General features: G+C 36.9%; 1 protein-coding gene across 1 annotated transcript in view; it reads left to right on the top strand.

Moving 5' to 3' along the window:
- USH2A (usherin) overlaps positions 1-26,379 on the top strand; it is a 396,138-nt gene that overhangs the window by 91,715 nt on the left and 278,044 nt on the right. Inside the window, exons 16-20 of the mRNA XM_075749252.1 lie at positions 3,436-3,930; positions 5,644-5,916; positions 7,406-7,563; positions 8,830-8,974; positions 19,140-19,370. Of these exons, the coding sequence (XP_075605367.1) occupies positions 3,436-3,930; positions 5,644-5,916; positions 7,406-7,563; positions 8,830-8,974; positions 19,140-19,370 (1,302 nt within the window). The remainder of the gene's footprint in view (positions 1-3,435; positions 3,931-5,643; positions 5,917-7,405; positions 7,564-8,829; positions 8,975-19,139; positions 19,371-26,379) is intronic.

Raw genomic sequence — 26,379 nt, 5'->3', positions numbered from 1 at the left:
GTGGTTTAATACTGCTGAAGTTCGATTTCTGTTCTAGCAGCTTCATTAGTTTGTTGAATTTCATACCAATGCAGCATTAATATTTTGCAGAAGTTGAGTCTAATTATTGGCATGTACCCTGGAAGAATAAAAAAGGAGTATTATTCAGTGAAAGGACAGATCCTTTGGAATGCACCCAATATTTTTATGTTCTGGTGCATGCTGCTGTGTTACAGTTGATCACTCTGTGGCTTATGCTGTGAATTTGGACACTTGTAGTACATACCATGAGGAAAGCTATGCAACCCCATGCAAGCATGGGATTAAGTGATGGAGAGGAAAGAAACATTACAAAAAAGTTTAGAGAGATAATTGAAAATGTTCCAATTCCTTATTTTGGTTTAAAAGCCTAACTTTGATAACAATATGAATTAATTTCAAAAGAAAAGCTATTATACTTTGTTGTCATGAATTTGTGCTCTGTAATGTACTTCAAACCGAGTGCATGGTTGAAGATGTTATTTCATGTCTGCACCTACATACTTCATAGAGAGTGAAAAATTCTGAATGTATTTAGCTGTATAACAAGACATTAGCATGTTTCTAGTTAACAAAACATTATTTTGTGAAAACATAGATTTGGTTTCAAAAGATGTTTTTGACATTTCCTGGCAATTCCCCTAATTAATGATGTGAAATCATCTCCTGGTGTTTGAATATCAAGAATACATTGTTAATGCTCTCAGAACTTTTGATAATGTTACTTTTTTCTTAGTATAGTGTGGAATTTGTAATGCTTATGAAATGTCCCAAGAGTGCAAACTGGATGAACATTATCTTATGACTAAATGAGAGTTTTATAGAAACAGTGAACTTCCCAAGGAAAATTAAGAATAATCTTCTAAATCAGCCTGATGGTCTGGCTGATAGCATTGGAGAATGCCCAATTAAAACAATGTTTTCCTAACTGCTCTGGGAGACCAGAGGCTCAGGAGATACCATTCCTTGTCTTAAGGACAAAATCAGATACTTGCTTTAAAAATGTTAAAAAAACCCCAAAGTTACTTATGATTCTAACTCCAAATCATGCTGGTTCTAATTATTTATACATGTAGTTAAATGCATGGTGGACTTGTTGATCTGAGGAATGTAGAACCTTCTGCCTTTTGGCTTCATCCAATTTTATCTAGCCAACATTCCTATTGCAGATAATCTCAGCATTCTGGGTGATCTGCCTCCTCTGATCCGTGTACTTGAAGAAGGGAAAGTAATGTGCTCGCTGCTGGCATTAGACCTGTGGCCCTAGAGTCCGGGTCTGTTTCAGGGGTTGGTTGGTTGTAGAGCTGGGGTGATATTGGTGCAGTTGTTTCTAGAGCAGGTATGAACCTTGGTAGGGAGGCAGTTCTAGATCATGTTCTAGATCACTTCTTGGTTCTGGAGCAGGTTCTCGCTCACTTCTTGGTTCCAGAGCAGGTTCTAGTTTGCCTGGCAGGCCCAGATTACATTCTACTAGCTGGGTGGGTCTAGATAATGTTCTAGCCCACCTGTTGGCTGTATATAATATTTCCAGCTTGCTTGTTGGTTCTAGGCTGGGTTTCCAGGTTGCTTGCTGTTTCTGAAGCAGATCTTGGTTCAGGACTAGTGTGTTACCTCTGGAGCGGGTTCTAGCTCATTTGGCTCTGGAGCGGGTTCCTGGTCAGTATATGGATCTAGATCAGGATTGGGTTCTGAGGGAGGAGATCTTAAAATCTAGTTCATGGGTTACTGCTGTTTTGTCATCTTATGATAATTTGTAGTATTTGCTGGTACTGCTGGTAGTCTTGCTGGTTTGTTGGGTTTTTTTGGCGTGCATTTTTTTACTGATGTGGCTCTTGAGTTGAAGGATAGTTGATCCTATCATCCCATAAAGTGCAGCTCTTCCAAGTTTCTAGCATGCTGACTCGTGCTGCCTCTGTGCCCATTCTTTTCTCTGGAAACAAAGTTGGAAACTGGATACAGGGCAAACTCCTACTTGCCAGTGTCCTTCACAGCAACTGGTCGTCATGCTCCTGCTCTGAGGATTCTTGCCAGCCTATGCAAGAGTCTTTAACAATTGTCAAATTGGCTTTGCTACCCACCCTTGTGCCCAGAAGCACTTCAGCCAGGGCAGGTGTGTTCAAGCAGCTCAGAAAAAGCTCAACTCTACAGTACACTCAAGCACTTGCAGCCACAGTTGCAAATGGCATGCTAAGTTGAAAGCTGAAGAAGAAACAGAACCTTGCCGTCAAGACCGAAATCTGCTGCATCACTTCCCTGCTCACTACCAATGCACAAGGACGCCGCAATAACCATTGCTGCCACTAGCAGAGCTATTCTCCAACCTTGCCTGAAGTACTAGGATTTGGAAGGCATGAAGATGAGATTACCCAGCCTCCTTATTGCTGGACTCCAGTGATAAGTTTGTGATCGCTATAAGTAGTTGAAGCGCTGTAAGCAATTACTGGGGTGACACTCCTGCTTTTGTACTACAATGTCAAGGGTTGAATATCTACTGATACTAATAATTTTGTGGTCGTCCTCTTTAATTTGTACTCAGGGCTGGCTTGCCAGTGCAGACGTACAGAGAGCATTTAGCTGTGTCCTCTCCATTTGCTTTGAAAAAGTTTAAGAGTATCCATGCTCTGGCATGTAATATGTTACTCAACGTTCGCTATTTCTTAAGGCAAAACAATGTATGGTGGTATGATTGTACATAAATTCATATTGTGCTCTGATGACTAAGATGTGTAACATCTTATAGTATACATCCAGGAGCTATTCATGGTCTTGGCTGCTAAAAAGCTATCTAGAGTAATGGAAAGTAGAGGATGGGGGAGGTAAATATAGGCTTTGGACATACCTTTTTAAATAATTATTTGTACTTCTGTTTCACTTTTCATCCAAGATCAAATGCTTTACAAACGAACTACTAAGCACTATTTTAGAAGTGAGGAAGCAAAAGCACAGAATGGTGAAATATTTAGTTTTACACTATGACATGAACCAAAACCAGAGGTGTGAAAACTTACAGAATGGTTTGGTTTTTTTTTTCTAAATCAGATCCAGTAATATAGATGCTGATTTACATTTGAAATAAATATTTCCAAAGAACGGATGAATAAGAAGATAATTGAATTAATCTTGTTCATGATTAAAGCAGGAACTAGGAGAAATTCAGTGGAAAAGTTATTTCTACAGTGATGCTGATGTGCAGTGGAAGATAATAAAGGGAAAAGGGGAAGGGGTTTTCCCTGCTGTAAAAAAGAAAAAAAAAAAAAGTTGTGAGGTTAGAATGTTCATAATAGTCTCAAGAAGAGCATGCAAATGGACATACATATTTTACATCTTGGATTAGGGCTGGAAAGACTAAGTATGCAAATTAAGATTATTTTTAATGTGTTGGGCTGATACAACTTTCTTCTCACTTGTTTCTTTTAGATGTTCAGACCTTCACTGATACCATGTTATCTCCGTATACCTTCTATTCCTATTACGTCCAAGCCAGCAACGTTCATGGCTTTACAAGAAGTGCCTCAGTGACATACAGAACGAAATCTGGGGTGCCTACAGGGAGCTTGCACTTAAATCCTGTTTTTCCTGTTAGTCACCGCTCTGTTTTACTTTACTGGACAAACCTCTCCAATGACTCTGGGCCCATAGAGAAATACATTTTGACATGTACTAGATTGGTTGATCTTCAGCCTTGTGGTCAGTATGAAGGATTAAAAACTTCAGCAATGATTTGGAATCTCATTCCATTTACAAAGTATGTTTTTTCTGTGCAAGCTTGTACTAGTGGAGGCTGCTTAAAGAGCCAGCCAGTAACAGTAATTACTGCACAAGCTCCTCCAGAAGGGCTACACCCACCAATTATAGAAACCATCAGCTCTACAGAACTGGCTGTGGAATGGTCACCACCTGAGAAACCAAATGGTAAGACATGGTATTTACTTTTGTAAGTCAAAGAGTGCAAAGAAAAAGCAGCATTTTCTCAAATCTTGTTAGAATATCCTCATCCATGTGAGAAACTGAGAATGAAGTAAGGCATTGTCTTAATTTGCCTATTTGCCACTAAACATATCCTCAGAGTCCCTGTTTTATTCTTTTGGAGTCCAGAACTCCAACTGAATGTGTTGGGTCCAGGATTAAGCCCTTCATGGCATCTGTTGCAGCAAAAAATCACGTTTATAATTAAACACTTACAGTAAAATTAATTTTTTCCTAATTTGCCAGATCGCCTAGTTCAGACAGATGTGGTGATATTGCCTGACAAAAAAAAAAAAAAAAGCAGATAACAGTTATGGGAGAAAAAAAGAATTAATCTAAGAATTAACAGAGAACTCTGTTTTTAAAACCATCCGTCATGTGTAGTAACTAATTCCATTACCAGTATAACTTTGTTAGGGATTAGGCGATTGCCAAGATTTGCTGTTCTAACTTGCGTAATAATATTTTAGGTTTTTGAAACTGAGAACGCAGCTGTTGTGAGATACTTTTGTGATGTCACAGATTTTATTGGTCAACACTTTATCTTTTAATATATGTGTAATGGAGTTTTGTGAACTTGCACTTACATGCGCAAATATTTGTGCATGAGAAAACAAGCGTTTTGATCTCTTCACATAATGGACATCTGTGTACAGGGGAGCTCGGCTTTCTGTTCGAACATCTCATTTGCCAGCTATTACCAGATTAGGCAGGAAGAATGCCCACACAAGAATGCCTGCATGTATTTAGAGGGGCAGTTCCTACAGTGCAGGTCATGATATTTGCTGTTAGCACTTGTCCCTCAACCTGTAGCATATACTCTCCATAGTTTAGTCCATAGCCATTAGATGCATGTAATTGCCAGCATGAGCAGATTTAAGCAATACTGTCATATTTCTTTTGCTGTCTAGTCAGATTTCCTGGTCTTTCCAAAGACAAAGAGAGAAGTTCTTTCTCCCAAGCAACCTCTCCGGTTCTGTGCATGAATACAGCCCCAAATATATACATTATATGGTAATTAACTGTCTCATGGCTTTGCTGTGTCTCTTATCTTTTCCATTTGGGAAATCTCCAGCCAGCTTTCTTACAGTCTATTCCTACAGTTAAACTGCTTCCACAATCCAACCTAGATAATGTATTACTTCATACCACTATACTGACGGGTTTTTATTTCCTCCAAAGTGGTGAGACCCTCCTGCCTACATAATAGGTTTGCATTGATGGAAAACTGACACACATCCCCCCCTCCTATCCAGCAGTATGTTCTAAAAGGTTAGCAATAAACTATCACTCAAAAAAAAAAAAAAAAAAAAATTAAATATCCCTTTAAAAATCAGAAGCCTGAAGTAATTTCCAGTAACATTTGATCAGAACTGTGGGATACTGTCTTCCAGTGAGGGCAGTAGAAGTCATACTGTAATCCAGCCATTTGTTTTCAAATCCCCAAATGGCATGGAGGTGAAAACACACAGTGTAACGCAAGACATGCCAAAGCAAGTATTTGGATGAAAATAGCAGAAATGAGGAAAACTTCTTATGCTATATTTTCTACAATGTTGCTTGATTGTTAGCTCATTAAATATACTGGCACTGGTATTTCAGTAGAACTCCAGAAATCGTTTAAATGCACTAATTTTTCTGGTTTGCTTTTTTCTCTAGGCATAATTATAAGATATGAACTTTACATGAGAAAAAAAGTAAAACCAGCTGGGAACTTTCTGCCTCCTGAAAGTCGTATTTTCCAAAGCAGTGGATGGCTCAGCCCTCAACCAGTTATGGAGTCTCCTAATGAAAATGCCCTGGCTCCACCGCAGACCAGTACCACAGTCACTGATCTGGAGCCATTCACAGAGTATGAATTTTATGTGCTAGCAGTAAACATGGCAGGTAGCACATCTTCAGACTGGATATCAGGACAAACAGGAGAGGCTGGTAAGTATGGGTTTGAATTTGTTTGATATAAACCAAAGGAAAAACTAAATTGGAATACATTCTTTTTTTTTTTTTTCCCAATAAAATGTGTCTAGTAATGATTCAAATAGAGACAAAATCTCATTTTGCTTTTAGCTAATTAAAAATAGGTCAGATTATCTCAGTATTTAACATGTTAAGGAAAAATATTTTCTTCACCATAAAATCATATAGTTGAAAAAAATAATCCCTTTCAATTAAACCAAAATTTCAAAGCTGTAAGATTGCAAAATCTACCAAGCAGTGTTTGACATCTCTGCTATTTTCCCAGGTGTTATTTCTATGTTCTTTAAAGGAAGAAAACATGAAAAAAGTTTGATTTTGTCACCAATGTATTAACATTGTTAGTGTGCATCAGGATCGTTATCCAAGAAGGTACATATATTCAGAAAGGAGGTTCAAATGAGTTTTCCTGAACTGAGACTTTGATTGTTTAGAAATCATGGGTTTTTTAGAACTTGAGAGGGTTACCTTTTCAAGAGTATAGTGCTTGAAACATTTCATATGCTTTTATGGAGGCCAAGTGTTGTAATATGGACCATTTTTTTCAGAAGTTTAACCAATTCGTACCTCTTATTACGAGCTTTCTGTTCAGATTTTAAAAAGGCTTGCCATTTGACATATTATTTGAAATAACAGTTATTTATTTCAATGTTTTCATTAGAAATATAAGGGGGTTTAGGCTGATAGAACCCATATTTTGCAATTAAACATCTCTGTTACATCACTGATGCTTTTGTTTGCTGTTAGCTTCAAAATCGTGTCCTCAGTCATTTGCTCCTGCGAAACAGCAGGCTAAGCTAATTCCCCTTCCAAAATGAGTCTTTGTGCTTATCTGTTCTTAAATACTATGTGTTATAAAAGTGTTAAATCGTATTTGAGAAGAGGTCCATTAGTGTGGTTGTTTGTACGTAGCAGAAGTGCTATGAGTTGGTATCCTATTATTACAAAGTAATCAGGTGGGGATTTAACTGCAGTGCAAACAATCCTTTTACAGATTTACTATGGAAGACAGGGGAACTGTTTTGTAAGAAGTGAGAGACATGTTAATTTCAAACTGGCCTAGCAAACAAAATTGCTTTTAAGATGCTGAAGTATTGAACACTTTTTGCTTTTATCAGTTTTTTCCCAAGTTGCATGAAGTTTTTCTTCAAGACTTTTTCATTTATATGTACTTTCCTACCTGCTACAGGGGTTACGACTTTAGTGCTGATTAGTATTTCTTTGAAGGCATGGACAGAGTTTTATTCTGCATTCATGGCCAGAGTAGAAAACAGGAGAACTTTCAATGTGCTATCAAAATAATCTGAAAATTCCTCTCAGACTTGAAAATAAGGTTAAAAAAGAAAAATACAAACTGAAATAGTGTTTTACAAATATAGTGAGAAAGCTTGCATTACACACATTGATCACTTATATTACTAATATTATTGCATTAATTTCATTTTAGCCCCAGTGTTCATGCCATCTCCATCAGTATTCCCTGTTTCACCATATTCCCTTAATGTGTCATGGGAAAAACCTGAAGATAATTTAGCAAGAGGAGAAGTGATGGGATACAGCATCAGTTTGATGACAGACCAAAGGTTCTTGCCACCATTTGCCCAGGTATTGTTGTTAGTTACATTATGTTTTTCCTAACTGGTGGTAATAAAATAAATTGAAGTCTGATGTCCTCCTTGATGCTGTGATGAATAATTTCTCTGATTTCCTGTATATCCTCTGATCTAACTTTTTTACCTATCAGTTTGAGTGCTCTGTAATGTTACACACTTCCAGGTTTTAAGTTGTATTCCTGAACTGACTTGTTTTCAGTAGCGGGTGAGATTCAAAATTAGGAGGGATGAGATTGAACAGCAACATTTAAATTGCCTTGATCTTTGCTTGTCTTGATTCTGTATTAACGCTGTATTTGCCGATATGCTTAAAGCCACGCTTTGTAGGAATCTGCATTTTCATTAAGAAGGTATCTGTCTGGCTTCGTGGGTGATAGACAAATCTTTGAAGTGAGGAAATCGAAAATCACAGAAAACTAACTTTATAAAGTCTAATTATGTGATTTTTAAAATCATACTGTTGTAACTTTTGAGCGATTGGGGTTTGCAAACAAAGATCATGGCAGTAGTAGTAAGCTAAAAGCTGAGGAATGAGCAAAGAAACATGGTGGGTAATCAGAACATGGGAGTGGATCTGGTGCTCTGACGTTGTATTTCTTGCTTCAGAGCTGATTTTCTCTTTGAATGGTACCACAGATGGGCCTCAGTTTATTTGTCTATGAAGTGGGGATACTATTGCTCCTGGGGCCGTTGTAACAATATCTAAATGTAAATTGCTTCTGGTCACAGGTTTGCAAGATTTTTTCATCTAAATAAACATAAAGAAGTTATCTAAATTACAACAGTCTATTCAGTTCCACTCTCTCTGATAGCTTAAAGTAATGTTAAAGTAAAGCAGATTCAAATGTATGTAGGTATTAGTTATGCCCCTCTCTCCTAATGTCTGCTAATTGTGTCACTCATTCAATGGTGGTCAGATTTCACCAATTAATAGTGTCATCTTCGTCATCGTAGCTGCACTGTTTGTAATAACTGCACCACCACACAGTTTTATGAGGCAATAAGTTTGTTTCCTCATTTATCCACTCAGGAACTGGCTTATTAACTCATAAAACAGTGTGATGGGAAGTATTATCACCTAAATCCTAGCTTGTTCAGATTCTCCAAAATAATCCTCTCCCTCAGTTGGTCTTTCCACATCTAAATGAAGGAATCTGCAAATTCAGAGACAAGTTTCTTACTAGTGAACATGTCATGAATTAATAGGAATGCAAATATTATTAACCAACTGTCATCTTTCAATCTGCTTGCTTTGCAGGTTTTGCATATAGCCGAGGCTGATGAGCTATCCTATATAGCGACAGGATTAAAACCTTACAGAACGTACAACTTTACAGTTACTCTCTGCAATCAAATTGGTTGTGTAACCAGCGAGCCAGGCATGGGGCAAACCTTGGCGGCTGGTAAGGAAACAATCTGTTTCAAAGTGCAAAGCTGACACACAGTTTACTAATGAATACCATTAAGATGATCGTAGTTTGATGCACAGTGACAGGGGTAGGTGTTGTATTAATACAAAGTGACTTGCTTAATTATTATTTGCTTATCTGGACAGATTAAACCCAAAACGTTTTCAATGAAGGTTTAAGGTACACTACTATGGCAGTAGGATTTGTGTACCACTCTCTCAATTGCAAGTTATCGCTATGTATATTTTTGTTCCTGTTTGTTTAAATGGTAACTACATAGATGTGGCTGAACCCATTCATTCATTTACTATGCTGAGAAGTTGTTAATTTGTTGCTGGGTTTTCTAGCGTACATGTTTGCACAAGGTATGCAAAAGGCACATGCTGTGCCAATGCCTTGCTTAACCCATGAAGGAGGAGATGCACGGTTTTTGTATTAAACTCTAACGCATACATAGTGTATTTGTTTGTGTAAATCAAAAGCAACGTACATGTGTTGGGTCTCATGTTTTGAAAATGTTTACTTAGCCCCTGAGATTTTGCTTTGTGAATATGTATACTCATGCTTTCCTAGGGAAACAGTGCTTAAGAAACTGTATATATGTGCCTGTGCACCTTAAATTTTTCAGTCTTTGAGTTAATTTCAACCACATATGTCAGAGATTTCAAAAGTACTAACTTTCTACAAATTTAGGGGAAAATAAGCATCAGTGCAGAACAGAGATGGAGAAAGCCTGTATTTACTTTGAAGAAAAGACTGGCATGAACTCTCTTAGACATCAGAGGATCAGGAGGGTTTTGAGAGAAAAATTGTTAGGAAAATCAGCTTCACAAGTCTTTTAATTCATGGAATGAGGTAGTCTGTACAGCTCTTCAATACTATAAATATAAACTCAAAATCTGTGCTATGTGACATACTGGTGGTCACCTGCAGAGAGCTGACTACTTAACATTGTGGTTTCCTTTTCTATAGGCATTTAAAACACATCAATTACTTTCACAATATTAGCGTTTTCGGTTAAGCAATTAGTAATGTTGTCATATGAATGTTGTGATGATGATCTTTGAAATTACCTCGCTTATGTAATTTGGTCTCCCATAGGAAAAAATCTGAAAATTTCTGCTATGCAGAATGTTTTCCTAGGCTCCCTGGGCTGTATTTGAGTTGCCTGAGTTTTATCAAACTTCCTCTGGGTAATCAATGAAGAGATATAGGAGCTTCCAGACAGGGAATAAGAAGTTGCCCAGAGCCAGTAAATATGAAGTTTTATATACATGAACTGAAGTGGAATTTAAGCTGTTGGGATATTACCTCTAGTCTGTCCTCTGTTCTTCATCTGTTTGTTTATTTATTTAATTGCCTTTCTATTTGTTCCCAAGTGGAATACAAATGATTTTTTCCTTGATTCACCATGTTGTCTTGTGTTTCAGTGTACAAAGATTGTTCTGTCATTCTTCTCTCTTGTTGAATTGCTGATTTAAAAATTTATGTTTTTACCTCATACTGCCATCTCTTCAAGTTTCAAGCAGACCATCTACAGTGCTTCCTACTTCTATGAGTGTGGCTTTATCCCATACCAAGCAGCCATGCCAGAAACAGCGTTCCAGTCTGTGCTGATAACCATGGAAAAAAAAATGGCCTAAATGACACACCTTATTACTGCAAATGATCCAAGTTTGCATTTATACATTTATTAAAAGATTCAGAAACAATAGCTTAGTTAAGCTTGACAGCTTGTTTATGACCATCTCCTCCCTGGTTTTGTTAATGCTTAGAGACCTATCACATTAGACAAAGCAGGAGAATACAAAATAGAATAACAAACACATCCTCATTTATTAGCTGTTTTGCAGTGTAGCCTTTTCCTGCTTACTGTTGTAAGCCTTGAAAGCAAAGAATCAGTCCTGTATCGGGTTCCTTTTGTGTTTTTAAAGCATGTTAATGCAGTGTCTTAAATTTTGCATGCAATTTTATCTTCCACCATTCACATTTTTCATTTCTGGAGAAAATTGTTTAAAAATCTCCATCCAGGGTTTTTTTGTGGGTTTGGGATTTGTTTTTTTTAATGCATGTTCCATTTGGTGAAATTCTATAAAACTGTGTTTCCAAAGAAAATTTAAAAGAAACACTACTTCTGTGATGACTTTTACATCAAAGCAAGTTGAAACTTGGAACAAAGTTAGGAGAAACCAGTCCCCATCATTTGTAAAAAGAGATGATCAGGTCTTAGTCCATTAATATCCTTTTGTGTCATTGAAAGGTGCAAAATGAAATTAAAATTGCCTTTCTAGGACTGTTGAGGAGTTCTGTTTCATGAAGGAATGTCTCCTTGGCACAGAGACAGCCTCCCTGGCTGGGCGCCAGTCCCCCTCCATGCCCTGGCAAAGGGAGCTTTTTGGAGGAAGTCTTGACTGAAATGTGCTCCAGCATGATGGTCCCCTTGCATCATAACGCAATCCAAGAGCTTTGAATTGTGTTCCAAATTGGGCTAGAGGTTATACTAAGTTAGTCTAATTCTTCTCCTCTGCTCCTGAATAGGATAATGGAAACCCATCTCTACTCATTCCATGTGTGGAATATACTGATTTATCATGGGGAGCATTTAAATTAATGGGTACCTAGATGACTGGATTTTGGCATGTCCAACTGATGTGTATTAGCAAGAAGCTTGCTTTTGGAACAGCCGATACCTTCTAAAACTTGCTACTAGAAGTCTCAAGTAATTTTTAAGCTTTGTTCATATCCATTAGGTTAATTTGAAGACTAGCTACAAAAAAAAGATACTCTTCAAAATCTATCATTCTTATTTTTCTCTGGCAACTTTTTTTTTTATACAACGTAAAGCAGCAAATAAAAACAAGGACAGAAACAAGGGTGTGAAATCATTAGAAACAATGCTGAGGAAGAAAAGAGGTTTTGAAAGAGGTCTTAAAAGACAAAGGAAAAAGACTTCTGCAGTCAGGGGCAGAATTTAGGGATAAGACCTAAGAGAGCAGAAGCATCAGAAACAGTCTGCTGATCTTTCAATGAGAAGTGTTTTGGAGTATGACTTAAAATTGGTTAAAATAATCCAGAAGCAAACATAACAAGTAGATCTCTACTAACCTGGTTCAGTATAGGTATCTGTTCTGGGGAAATCTCATGAGTAGGTTTGCAGGAGGAGAGTGAAAGAAAACTCAAATCAGCCATATGTCCTTGCGTCTGTCAGACTGGCAAAAAAGTGTCCTCCTCACCAATATATACACCCACAATATTTACAAATGATAATAAAAGATGACAATTGAGCCAGAAGAATGCGAGGAGAGTGAGGAAGCAAACAAAACATAATTAATAAGAATTGAGTTATTTTGTAAAAAAAAGCTGAGTGGAAGCTGGCATATGCATATGAGAGCAGGAAGAAGAATAGGTGTGATAAATAAAAGAACTTGCACAGGTATCCCTGATGCATGGCCAGCTCTGAGAATGGTAAAAAGTGTTAGAAGATCAACGTTACGTGGTAATGCAGTATTTGGATGAAAGATCAAAGCAAGCGTGTCACGGTAACAGAAGAGGAGAATTAATCCATTTTTGTTACTCAGAGAAGGTGACTGGACAGAAAGAGAACCTCAATTTGGTATGTCTGGAGACAAATACACAAACAGTTGGCTTTTAAAGACTCAAATAATTAAAAAGTGTTTCATATTTTTTTGATCAGTCTTTTAAACTAAGAGGATGCGCATTCCACATCCTTGTGGTATTTTAAATGCTGTTTATGCACTGCAGTATTGTGTAATTGCTATTGAAAACCTTGACTGACAGGTGAGGAAAAACTTCATTTTTAATACTTTGAAAATTTGGAATCCAATTTGAGCTTTGTTTTTGTCTTTGCTACCCCAAGATCATCAACTCGAACTGTGTGTGTGTAACCGAAAGCAATTACATATTTTTCATGTCAACACCTAGAGCCATGTTTTACTTTATTCCTTTCTCCACGTTCTGCTGAGTTGAAATTCCTGTTTATTTTTGAGAATGGCATTCAGCCTGTTGTTGTTACCAGGTCTTGGGCTATTTTTTTATTTTCAGAAGTACTTTTTGCTCTGTGGTTTTATCTTGTGTAGGATTCTGAGCTGGTTACTTGGAATCTATAGAACTATAGTAGCTGATACGAGTGAAAGACCTGGTTCCTTAAAAGTGACAATTTTTTTTTTCTTTTTACAATGTGTTTGCATAAAATAATGAATTAATTGCGTTATTCTTTGCAGCATCCACCAAGACAAAACATACATGTTTTCCAAATTTTTCAGTCAGGCAGAGAAACACCTTTTTATCCCCAGCAACTTCTGACACTTCAACAGGATGGAATTAGCCATGTGAGTGCTTGAGCTAGTACAATTGCTTATCCTACCCCTCTCAAATCAGGTAGTTAAAGGGTGCCTTAAACAATCTATACAGCTACGTTTCATTAACTACTGTGTGACTGAGCCTATTTCTTGTAATTAAGTTCATCTTTCCTTGGCCTTTCTTCATTTTTTTTAAACTTCATTTAAAAAGCATTTTTTAAGAGACACCAAAGTATGGCTTTGTGATTGCTGCCATTTAGCCCAGCACATTGTATTCCTGATCCTTTGCTTTTGATGGCAATTACAGGGTTCAGAAGCTAATTTGTAGAAGATATTCCTCCAGCACCAGCTGCATCTGGCTTCTTGGCAGACTTCTCAAGCAGTTGTATTGGTGGCTTTGGAGTTGCCTCTGGGTTTGCTGGGGTAATGATGCTGATGGGCTTTCTGGGCTGTCTTACGCTCCTTGATGTCATTTTCTTTTGGATTACCCTTTTAATCTGAGTAATTTGTCCATTTTTTTCCCATTCATGAATAAGGTCCAGTGCAAGCCCTTTTCAAAAACCTCAACCCATTTGTCATGGCAATACAGTATTTGTTTACGCCTACCATAGGCTGTTTTTCTACAGAAAGCTATGCCACCGTACCCATTCAACAGGTGATAAGTAACATATATTTTTCTTTCTAGAAGAAAAATGCGAAGGCCATTTGCTGCTGGCCTGAAAACACAGATTGTTTTGCATGCATGTACATAAGTCTCTTCATTGTGAATAGGACCCAAAGTGATTAAACAAGCACTCTTAATATGTTAATTTATAATTTTAATTACAACAATCTTGTATATATAGTCATTAGCGAATACTAATATAAATATTTTTCTACCTTTTTATTCATAATGCATAAACCAATCATCCAGTTACTTCTCGGCAGTTGCCTGTTTCCGTTTCATAATACAATCTTTGTTCTTAGTTATGAATGCATTTTGTTCATTCCTGTCTTGAATAATCCCTCATTAAGCTAGTCACTTTCTGCTCCATGCTAAAAAGGAAAAATTATCATGCAAATGTGGCATGCCATATTAAAAAGCACATTACCAAACACTTTTGTTGCTGTCCTTCAATTAGTTTCCCTTCTTTGAATTTAATTTCATTTGTTGTTAAACTACTGACTTGATGTATGGACTCATGAATTTGAGGCTGCTGCCAAGAATGTAGCAGGAAAAAAATCAAAGGCTCTTCAGAAAGCTGCAGAGGCAAAGCTGAAATGAATTTGCTTCACCTTTGACAAGAACACTTGAGCAGCGTTGGAATCCTCTGATGATTCAGCTTGGCTAATTATCCAATTATTTATTTCAAGAATAAAGACACTGTTTTACAATTAGAAAAGTGTAAAGTAATCTGAGAAATTTCATAATGACAGATGACTTAAGTAACTTCTGAGATAAATAGTATCTGCTCAAACTTGTCTTGCCAAGTGTTCAAGCTGTAGTTAAACTGCTCTTTGAGTTTCAGGAAATTAGTAGGGACTCAAAAGGTATTTGTTTCCTCTCCCCTACCAACCACATGTTATACTTCAGAAAATAGCTCAGTTTGTTCTTTTCCCTCTGTGTCAAATTTGCAAGGTTTTTAAGCTATGTTTTAGTTGCATTCCTCTTGATTAAAAGCTTTTGGTTCAAAGCAATACTTTTTAATTGCCTAATAATATAAGTCAGTTCTTAGGAAAGAACCGTGCATTTAGGAGTTCATTTGCAATATAACTGAAAAATTCATTGCATGGCAGTAAAACAATTTACTGTTAATTACAAGGAGAAGAATTTGCTGTACCATGCTCACAGATTGCCATGAATCATGCAGCACTCCTAGAGATTTATAACAGATGTGTAAGTGGGATGAATTAGCAGGGTTTAATAACAGAGACACAAATCATGCAGACTTCAAGGAGCTTTAATTGATATACTAGAATGTGACGGGCATGAATCACTCAGCCATTCAACAGCACTGTAACATATGGTCAGCTCAATATGCTGCATCTTAAATCGGTTGGTGAGTCGTTGGTTGTCCCATATGGTGGAAGCAATATATTTTTAATGATTTTTAAAAAATACTGTGTATTACATCTATTTTTAAAGAAATATGATTGTAACATATTCGCGTTATTAAATTTTCTTTTGATGTCCACTATGGGTGGTTTTTAGTCTGTTGGGGGGGAGAGTCCAAAATGGACTCTAAAGAATCTTCTAAAAAAAAAAAAAATCAAAATACTGTCAGAAGATACAAGTATTATTTCTTGACTTATTTACTGTCAAAATGACTGATGCTATTGTGAAGCGCAGAGGAAGAAAAGATCATACCAGAAATGCTATGGCAATCTCGGGGTCCTCTGGACTAATAACTTGTAGCAGAAGTGAAATGGATGACCAATAGTGAGGGATGTAATTTTACCTGCTAGGTAAACTCCACAATGAACAAAAGTAGGTTTTCTTTAAGTTTTTGTCCTCAAATTTGCTGAACATTTCTGTTTTAATTTGTATGCATGCATTTTGAATTCAACTCAACATTAATTAAAAACTGTATGCTTTTTCTTACTGTTACCCTCCTGAACTATGCAGAGTGGCTAATGGAAGGCTTCTGTGGAAGGGTACGCAAATATCTACCTACAGTATGCCGAGCAGTAGTTATTCAGACATATATAAGCCTGTTATATTTAGCCACAGTGTAAATATGTTATTCCTGGGACACGAGTCTGGCAGAGTATGGAAAAGCTTTAGCAGTTGTATTAGTAAACCTGACAGACTTGAGAAAGGAGTATTGTATCCTTAGAAGCGTGGCTGCCAGAATTTAATGTCAACAATTAAAATTTATTTTGATCCTTACCTAGTGTTTATTACTGTTTGTATACACAACAGACCTTACTAATACAGAGATGCACTATTAGATGGAATTACCATCTGTTCAGAGCGAAATGCTGGCATCTGTCTTCGAATCTAAAACTAAAATGATATTATTTCAAACAAAACAAAATTAACTGCTCTTTACTTACCAACTTCATTTTTGTGTACATGTGTGTGCATACACACATGGGAAAGGCTTATTTGTAATGACCTGTGTAGCAACATCTATATTTAGATATATGACTTCAACATAAGCTGTATGGACCATCTGTCTTTATTGGTCTTTTTTGTGCCCTCTGCTACACAATGGCATGCAGCAATCATGGGCTTTTAAATACTGTTTTAGCTTTATAATATATTAAATATGTATTATATAGCAAGACATTAAAACTACATAATTAAAATACACAAAATGTGACTTTGAATCCACTAAAATGTAGTACGCTCATTATTTTGACAGATGTGTCTTAACAGAACGTGACTAAAAAAAATTAAATAGGTAAAATTATAGTCAATTCATCTTTCAGAAAGTAGCTACAGGTACCACAGTGACACCTTTAGGAAAATATATACTGTATCTTTTAGTCTTGAATATTTTTAATTTCAGCATTTAGTACCCTGCTGGGCTAGTATTACAGATTTATTTTCAGTTCATTCTGTTTCTGTGCAGGGTTTGGTTTTCTGTTGTGTTTTTGTTTTGCTTAGTTTTTTTTTGTTTTTTAACTTACATAACCTATTATGTACAGTCTTCTGCTGTCTTGACACACAAGAATTCCCAAGCATCAACGAGACTGTAGTTTAAATACTAATTTTATAGCAAGGATGTTACTTTCTGAAAGGGTAGGCTTCTGTTCCATATATCACAAAATAATAAATTGTGTCATGCCAGTGTTTAATGCGTGTACACAGTGCATTAACTGTAACTGTAGTACATTTATTTGTGCTAGAGGAGACTTGAAAATGATTAAAAAATCAATACTTCCCTGTCAGAGAAGCAAGTGTTACGATGCATTTAAGTAGTTAATTGCATAAGCCCTATAAAAGCTTCAGGTTTGGGTATCAGAGATGCCATAATTATCGTCCAAGTAACTGCCATTTATTAATATTAGACTTTAAAGGAAGATATAGTTATTGTCATGAGTGTTAGTTATCTTCATGTGTTTTAGAAATAACGAATTTTAGCATTTCTGTTTTACCATCAGTAAGCTGAACTGGAGGGCTCAACCTCTTATGTTCCCATTTGAAATGCTGACGTACACTAGTTCCCTCAAAGGTGAAGTTTTGATTGTTAAGCCATGTTTTCTATTTAAACTTGTGCATTAATACCACAATTCATTAGTGCTGTGCCCTACTTATGCAGGAAAGCTTATGACCTCATGCTGCATTACTTCAATTTTGACATTGTAAATTTCTACCGTAGCGTGAGATACTAATTAGATTGTGAAGTCATAAATGATGCCTAAGCAGGAATTTACAGCACATAGTGTCATTGGCAGTTTCCCAGTATCCCCACTCCCTGCTTTCTCCAAGAAGAATATTTATCAAGTTAGTGGGACAAAAAAAAAAAAAAAAGAAAAAAGAAAAAAAGTAGCAACATGCTACAGGCAAATAGGAAAAATGAAAAACATGTTAATGATCTTGGAAGTGTGCAAATGTTTAAAAGGATGTTATTAATTCATTCTAAATGAAGCAATCTCTCCTTCTTTAAAGAACTCACACTATGTACAATGCTGTGCTGTGAAGTAATATGTCAGATTTCGAAGGCCCATATTTTAATTCAGGTTTTATTGTTCTTGAAAGGCGTTTATTGCTCTTTACTATGTCATTATGGGAACAAGTAATTTTTACAAGTTGTCATTGTATTTCACTTCCTGGGTACAAATGAAGTTTCTGTTGTTAAATCCTTTGCTTTATCAGGGAAAGAAGGGGAAGAAAAAAAATCAAGATAAGATGAATATAGATTCTATAAGTAGTAGAGTGTTCTTGTACTTCTTCAGACAACGTCTTTTATTGTTTCAGAGATGGTCCATTTCTTTCCCACCTTTATGGCCATCATGCCATTATCCAAACAGGTCATGCTGCCCTCCAGTGGCTTACTGTACAGTATTAAAGAAAAAAAAAATTTTGTTCAGAACTCCGTTATAGAGTGATCAACACTATCAGAATGTTTAAAACAATATCAGAATATTGGTTTTAATGGTAGCAGAATCATTGTAATAACATAAAACTATTTTATGCTGATCCCTGTGTGGAAACAATCTTGTATGGAGTCTTGCTGTGCGCTGGTGTTGGTGGAGAAAAGTTAGAGAGGATCATTTTCTTTAGCTGAATAATCTTCTGAACATATGCTACTGTCTTATGTGCACACTGTGAGGAAAACAACCTGACGAGCCTTCAGTATTGTGGACGGATAGCTGTTTCGCTCCTGTTGACGAGGATAAGTTCCATGATGGAAGACTCGGGTTGTCATATACCACACTGCCGAGATGCAGTGAGAGTTAATTAACTGTTCAGATTCTCCTTTGGTCTTTCACTCAAATTCAGTGCTGGAAGTCACACAGATACATGCTTACAGTGAGTGTGGCATGAGAGGCTAATCAAGGAAGGAATACAAACATACTTTTTATGAAGAGGTTGTTTCAGATTCTTAAAGATCATGAAAAAAATATTTTTGGATATAATATCAAAGACATTTATTCAAAGCCTGAATAAACAAATAAGGTAGTTTTGTGGAATTGAAAGTAAGTTCCTATAAAGATTGAGAATGGGTTGGGGATTTTTCTGGTTTGGTTTGGTTTTACTAATTAAGCTTCTATAAATATCTATGTTTATTCTTAAGATGATCAGAAACTGAAGCAGGATGTTTTGTAAAAAAATATGTTATATGCAATAATAATTTCCCAAGTATTATGCACAATGATACCTAGATAATTTTTTTTTTTTTTATGCACAGCTCCAACAAAACTTAGTGCCCCTCGTGTTGAAGGAATAAACAGCACAATAGTAAAGATAACTTGGAATGAACCTGAAGAACTTAATGGGCCTTCTCCCATCTACCAGGTGGAAAGGATGGATTCATCTTTAGCTACATTGAGTACAGAAGTAATGAAAGGGATCCGTTTCCCAGGAAATGGATATTACAGATTCGCTAGTTCCAGTCTCCCCACCAATACTTACTTTACAGGTAAATGAACTGAAATGACTAACAAAATGTACCAATTGTACTATGCATTTGCTTTACCATTTATCATCATCTTCCATATAATTTTCATGGTAAAATCTGTAGCTTTTAATTTACGAGCATAACGTGATTGTTAGTGATGTATAGGCTATTTCTATTCTCACATAAAAAGCCTGTGGAAAATGTTATTGGGCGTGTGGGATTTGTATTCCCTTGCCTTTGAACATAGAGATGTACACGATGGTGAATGTTGCTGTATATTTGACTCATTTCCTAGTGGTAAATCTGAGATGGATTTTATTTATTCTTCTGGGATAAAAACTTTTCTACTAAGGCATGTTTTCTTTGGTATCTTTCCGAGGGTTCCCGAGGTTGCATGAGCGCTCAAAAAGTACTTTCTTCCATGTTCAGTGCATTTGTGTTGTGCTCCTGTTTGTTTTGTCAAGGAAAGAAAAAAGGCTGCCAATCTGACAGAAGTCTGCTGTTTCTGGGCCACTGGGTATTATTTCCTCTCTTTTTTGACTATTTATTTTGGAACTGGGCATTTTTCAGATCGAAGCAGACCAGTTATCGTATGTTCTGTGATTCTCATCATTTGCTGATATCGTCACTTCTTGGATAAAGCAAAGGTATAGACAGTATGTGTTTCAGGAAAATATCTAGATGAACCTCATTGTGTGTTTGAGATGTTGTAGAGGTCTGTAAGTGAAATATTACGTTGGTGTGTATGACGTATGAGTTTTTAAAAGTACAAGAAGAAATGGCAGAATGGAAGGTTTAAAAAAAAAAAAAAAGATGTCTGAAAGGTGTTTGTGTTTATATAGATGAAGTCATAAGACTGATAGCAGGAAGGGGAAATCCAAAAGGAATCTGGGTAACAGTGAGAGCAAGCGTTAGATGGCACGCTGATAGCACGAAGGCCCCACCATGGTGTGGTACAACTTAACCCGGTACTAAGCCCTGTGTGTTAAGACAGATAGGGGCTGCAAAAACTATGCAGCATTGTTGACAGCCAAAAGAATGCCAAAGATTTGAAGAGGACCGAGTTGCTGATATCCCTCATCTTCTGAGTCGCCACAGGTAAATGTGGCAAGAATATGTGAGCATAGATATCTTGGTACTTGCAAATATGTGTGTGTGCAAATTCAGTTTTTGTTTAAAACAAAAATCACCTTCTCATCTCTCTCTGATCACCCAGTGATCACTTCCATTTTTAATTTTTTTTTTCTTGCTAGATGCTTACTTGACTGATAGTCAAATGATAATAACAAGTGATAATGTGTTAGTTAAATATTGACACCATGTTGACTTGCAAAACCCGTCTCTGTGCAGGAATCTGTAGGAACAGCTGTTGGGCACCTTTCGTCATCCAAATTGCTCTGTGCTTTTCCTGATATCAGAGTTTGCACCCTTTATTGTATATTTAGTAAAAAAAAAAATCTTTTATGTATTTCATCTCTTGTCAGTTGTGATGATCTAAACACCAAAGGAATTGTGAGCTCCAGTTTTTTTCTCACTGGAGCTCCAGTCAGCCCCATCGCTGCGGTTTACTTAAATAGATTAATCAGACAGGTAAAGAATTATGAGTATCACTGAATTTCATTCTTTTCATCAGAAGTCTCTGAGAGTGTTGAGGAACAGGGTGTTGCACCACTGGGATTGTTCATGTGCTTGTCCATTTGTAACCAGGCAAACCCAACACTGATCTGTCCAAGTGTCAGTTCAGTCTGGGGTTCGGTTATACTCCACAAGTTGAGACTGAGGCCTTGAATGAGGTTTATTGAGATGGCTAAGGGGATATGAGAGAGTTTGGATAGACAGTTTGGGGGAAGATGTTAAAATAAAGCTCCCTTCATACTGGCACCTGCTGGCTGGTAATGGTGTGTGGATAAATATAATTTATTATTGCTTTGGATTGTGTTCTTTCTTTTAGACCAGCTATTAGTCTGAATATCTGAAGATGACCTAGAACCAAAATACGTTAGACAACTTGGTCAGACATCTGCTGGTAATGACTGACAATCAGGTTAAATCAGCCTGTTTTGGTACCTAAAAATGTGCAATTCAGGTCCTTGATAACTCAATAAAGTTTTTGAGAAATATAAATCTGGATTTTTCTAAGGGGATCATCAGTTCTTCTTCCAAAACATGATGGAGAGGAAATGACAGCAAATCCAGGAGGGTTTAGAAAGACAGACACTTAATGGAATGAAAAATATTCTTTAATTTCACTCTGCACTTGTTTCATTGTTGAGACCTTCTCTTATTACCCATCTCTGAAGACAAGCAGTTGGCAATTGTGCTTTATAGATGGAACGGCTTTAGTGTGCATGCAGCTGTGTACATTTTTGACACAAAAGTGTGCCAGCTTGTATATGTCAGTCGGCAGATAGATACTTCTTAGGTCGTCTGGGATCTCCCGCTGCTAATCCAGAAAGAGATAGATCAGTTTATTCATTGCTAATAAATGCAGTTGTCCTCACTATCTCCCTGGCTGGTCTTACACTCTGAGGTGCAAGTAATAGGGGCAGATGTATTATCTGGGAAATTTTCCAAATTCATCTTAAAAAAAAAAAGAAAAAAGAAAAAAAGTTAGGCAATAAACACCGGCTACACTAAGCAGCGTCCTTCTGTCTGTAACAAAGCCTCCAGCTGCACAGGAAGATGTGCTCTGAGTACACATTAGAAGAGAGGAAGTCAGGTAAAGAAAAGGATTGTTTCTGCCAGAGCTGTCCACGTGCAACTTCTCAGCTCTTCAGACTGTGAAAAAGTGTTTTAAGCATCTGTTAATATCCTTTCACTGCAGATGCAGACTTCAATTTTCTATACTTTTGTGTATCCCTTGAAGTTCTTAGGTACAACAACATTCATTATATCTATCAAAACACCACTAGGCAAAGGAACTGTTAGTATTCTTGTTTTAGCGAAGGAACTCCTCTGTCTCCCATCGCTTTGAAGATTGGGATATTCAAGTGTTTATCTTCATATCTTCCCCATGAGACTGCACAGTGCTGTTGTTCTGATTTAATAGATAGGGAGTTGAAGTTCAGATTCTACTTAAAGCAGGAGTTTATACTTAAAAGATCCTCTAGAAATGGTTAGAAGGTTTTACAGATTAGTTATTTCAGGTGGTTTGCTTTATCAGTACAGCTTGTGTGATGCAGCTGTTGGTCTGGAGTCTGAATACTGCAGTAACATTGTTTTTGTCTTTGGTTCTCCAGCAGTCAAGAGAGGTACTGTGTATTTTATACAGGGTGTAGACAGGCAAACTTGGAGGTCAAAGAACTGTAAATAGCCAAGTATCTGAATATCTTTTAAATTCAAATTATACTTGTATTATCTCTTTAATGACTGAGTCTAACGGCTAGGTCCAAAAAAAAAAAAAGCTTATGGATGATGGTAATGAGCATGATGCCATGTAAACTTGGCTTTCACTGCAAATAAGTGCGTGAGAATAGTTTGCTCTGCAGGGAAGTTAGTCTTCATGTGCTTTCTAGCAGAGGCACACCAAGGCTTACAAGTAAGATCTTTGAGATCATTGAATAAAATCCATGGAAAATAGTGTGCTGAACTGCTGAAGTGTGTGTGTGAATATCAACAATAAGACAACAGACATATTTATGAAAAGAGTTTTTCTTAAATTCCCTTTTGCTCCTTGGTCGAGGGTTAGGACTTGAGGTGCCTGAATGGGTGAAATAAAAACTGATATATGAATTTTTGACCTTTGATCCTAAGCAGGGCTCATTTACAGGTTTGGTTCTAATTTGAGGCACTAACTTCTGTTCAGGATTCCTAACTCATACCTCTTGAGGGTTAGGCAGCTTTAACTTTTTATTTTAGAGTAGGGTTCACATTTTTCTTTGAAAACATGACTCCCTGAGAAAGCATGCGTGCAATCTATTTGAGTATATTGGTGGATACTACGCCGTCAGATAGAAACAGTGCCACTGTTTAAACTTTGTAGACAATCCTGTCAAAAAGCTGTGCAATAGTTTTTTCTAGAGCAAATATACTGGATTAAGCTCCTAAGGACAGATGAAGTGAATTTTAGTTTTCATGTTTTATTGAGCAAAGAGATGCCAAACTACCAAGTTCTTTCAGAAAAGAACTTCTGGGTCCAAAGAGCAACTGGTTGAAAATTGAACCCTGAATGTCTCTGCGATACAATAGCATCTGAGCTAGGGGTTTCAGGACTGCAATTTAGTTGTCTAAAGTACAGTCATTGATTACACAAATTACTTTTGAATCTTTGCTCCGATTGATCCATTGCCAGATAAAGAGTCTGTGCAGAGCTGATGGGGGATCAGTTGGACACATGGACGAACGAGAAAGCTCCTTTGTCTCCATGCCATGGAGATACAGTTGGGCTCCATGAAGAGAAACTCAGTGTATCTCTGGGGATATGTAAGAACTGCTCGCTATGTTAAGAGTGACTCAACTGCCACAAAAGAAAGAAATCATGGAATAGAAAGATGGTTGTGTGGAAGGTTGCATTCCTCCTGATGTCTCAAAATGAGACTACTTTTCAAATATAACATTGAACATAAATTGACAATTCTATGGCATTGTAGTGGGGTTTGTAAATAATATACATAGTTTTTCTATGAAATGGAGCAAAACAAATCCTCCAAGCATACTTTACGTGTGGCTTGAAATACAATTTGAGCTTGATGTCAGGAGTTATAATTACACATTCATATGTGAAGGGAAGCTTTTACTTATGTAGTGATAAAATAATTCAATTTTTTTTCAGGTGGATGAGGTTCTTTGTGACTGTGATATTTTAAAAACAGCTGAATTAGCTATTACTATTTTAATGTGATTCCCCTTGGATGCTATTTGTTTAAAAAGAAAGTTATTTATGTAATATTGATGAAAATGCAGTCCACTCTGAAGAAACTTTTGTTTTTGGCCTTGCTTTGAATCCAAGTTTTCTGAAATAAGATATTACATGTAAAAAGAAGTGGGTCTTGCCTGGAAGATGTACTCTTTGCCAACCTCTACATGATGCAAATTCAGCTCTGTAATAATTAGGAAATAACTGTATGAGGTAAGATGTTCATATATTAGCATTACAAGCATTTTTTACAATGACATTTTTAGTGTCTTGAAGTGGTCTTAAAAACCTGTATTTAAAAAAAATAAAAATCTATGCCAGTGTTTTTACTGCCAAATTCTGACTCAGATACACACACATTTCTCAGAGCGGAGAATCTTTCCAGTAACAATGTTACTTAATGAGTTTGCCATGGAACACTGCACAAGCGTCATTTACATTCGTTCTGAGCGGAAGTGCTGAGAATGGCTGTGGTCATTCAATGTTTGGTCTACCTGTAGCTCTTCATCACAGTGAACTCTCTTTGCAGTAATGTAAAACAAATTCCTCTCCATATAATCTTGAGCAAACATTTCATAGTAGAAGACGCAAAAAATGTGTGTATGGAGCCTTTTCCAGCATCCCAAAATAAGTTTCATTAGTGTATGGAGCGTTTTCCAGCATCCCAAAATAAGTTTATGGAATGCATTATGATTGAAGACCAAGAAAATGAACGTGATTGGAGGTCTAAAAACAATGTACGAGGAAAGGCTGAAGAAAATGGGGTTGTTTAGAAACATGAAGACTAAAAGGAGACACAATGATGGTCTTAAAGAATATAAAACTGTGTGGTTTAGAAGAAAAGAATCTCTACTGTGTGTAAAGGAGCAATGGTCTCATAATAAGCTTAAAATGTAGCAAGGTAGGTTGTCTTCTCACAAGAAATTTTTTTCTGAAAGACAGGCTAGTTAAGCAAAGGCATACCTTGTTGTGAGAAAAAAACGGAAGCTCTGATACTGCAGATTTTAAAGAACAGTTGAATGAGCATTTGTCAGGAATAACCTAGATAAAATTGATTCTACTTGGGAGTAAGTGGATTGATTCTGTGACCTCTAAGAATGTTTTCTAAACATATATCCTATTATAAACTCAGATTAACCCAATAAACTGGGAAAGATGTTCATTTCACCGAATAACTCTTAGAAGGAAAGAACTGCCTTCCCCCTCCCCCAGGAACTTTGCATAGATACCGATCTTATTTACAATTTTCTCTGAAGAGGGAGGGTTGCATGAGCTAGACAAATTTTGCTTCAATTTTATTTTCTCTCCTTCCTTTCTTTTTATGACCACTGAAAAGGTTTGAAATGGCTAGAAATTAGTTTTAATCACTAAATCATAGAATAATAGAATAATTTAGGTTGGAAGAGAAGTCATCTGGTCCAACATCCCGCTCATAGTGAGTCCAACTAGACCTGCTCAGGCCTTTGTCTAGTTGAGTTTTATCTCCCTGTGTAGTCAAGTATATTTCCAAGGATAGTTCCACAACAGCTCTGGGAAGTCTGTTCCAGTTTCCAATCTGACCAGCCTTTTGGTAAAGTTTTCCTCTTACATCTATACCGAATTTTCTGTATTTGAACTTGTGTCCATTGCCTCTTGTTTTGTCACTATATAGCTCCAAGAAAGTGTGGCTCCATCTTCTTCATATCCTTCCATGAGGTAATTGAAGAAGGCAAGATCATCTCCAGCCTTCCATTCTTAAGACTGAAGAAACCCTGTTCTCTTGGCTGCTTCTCATTCTTCATGTACTTTGGCCCTCTGATTATCTTGGTGCCCCTCCACTGGATTCATTCTGATGTGCCAATATCCTTTTTTATGCCAGAGTACCCAAAACTGCATTGCAGGGCTTGCCTTTGCCCTTGTTGAATTTCACAAGGTTCCCATCAGCCCATTTCTCCAGCCTGTCAAGAATCTTCTGAGTTGCAGTGCATCAGTTTTTTTATTCCCTGCAAACTTTTTGATAGTACCCTCCATCCCATTGTCCAGGATTTATTTCAATAAATAAAATTCTTAAACATAATTGGTCCCAGTACCAGTTCCTTGTAAATGCTGCCCAGTGGGCTTTGTGCCACTTGTCACAAACCTCTGAGTCCTGCTGTTCAGCGAATTTTTTTTCCCACTTTTATAGTCCACCTGTGG

The sequence above is a fragment of the Balearica regulorum genome, chromosome 3, assembly GCF_011004875.1.
Source record: "Balearica regulorum gibbericeps isolate bBalReg1 chromosome 3, bBalReg1.pri, whole genome shotgun sequence".
In the NCBI taxonomy this organism is placed as follows: domain Eukaryota; kingdom Metazoa; phylum Chordata; class Aves; order Gruiformes; family Gruidae; genus Balearica; species Balearica regulorum.
Note: the sequence above shows the minus strand (reverse complement) of the source record. Positions and strands in the feature narration are given on the sequence as shown.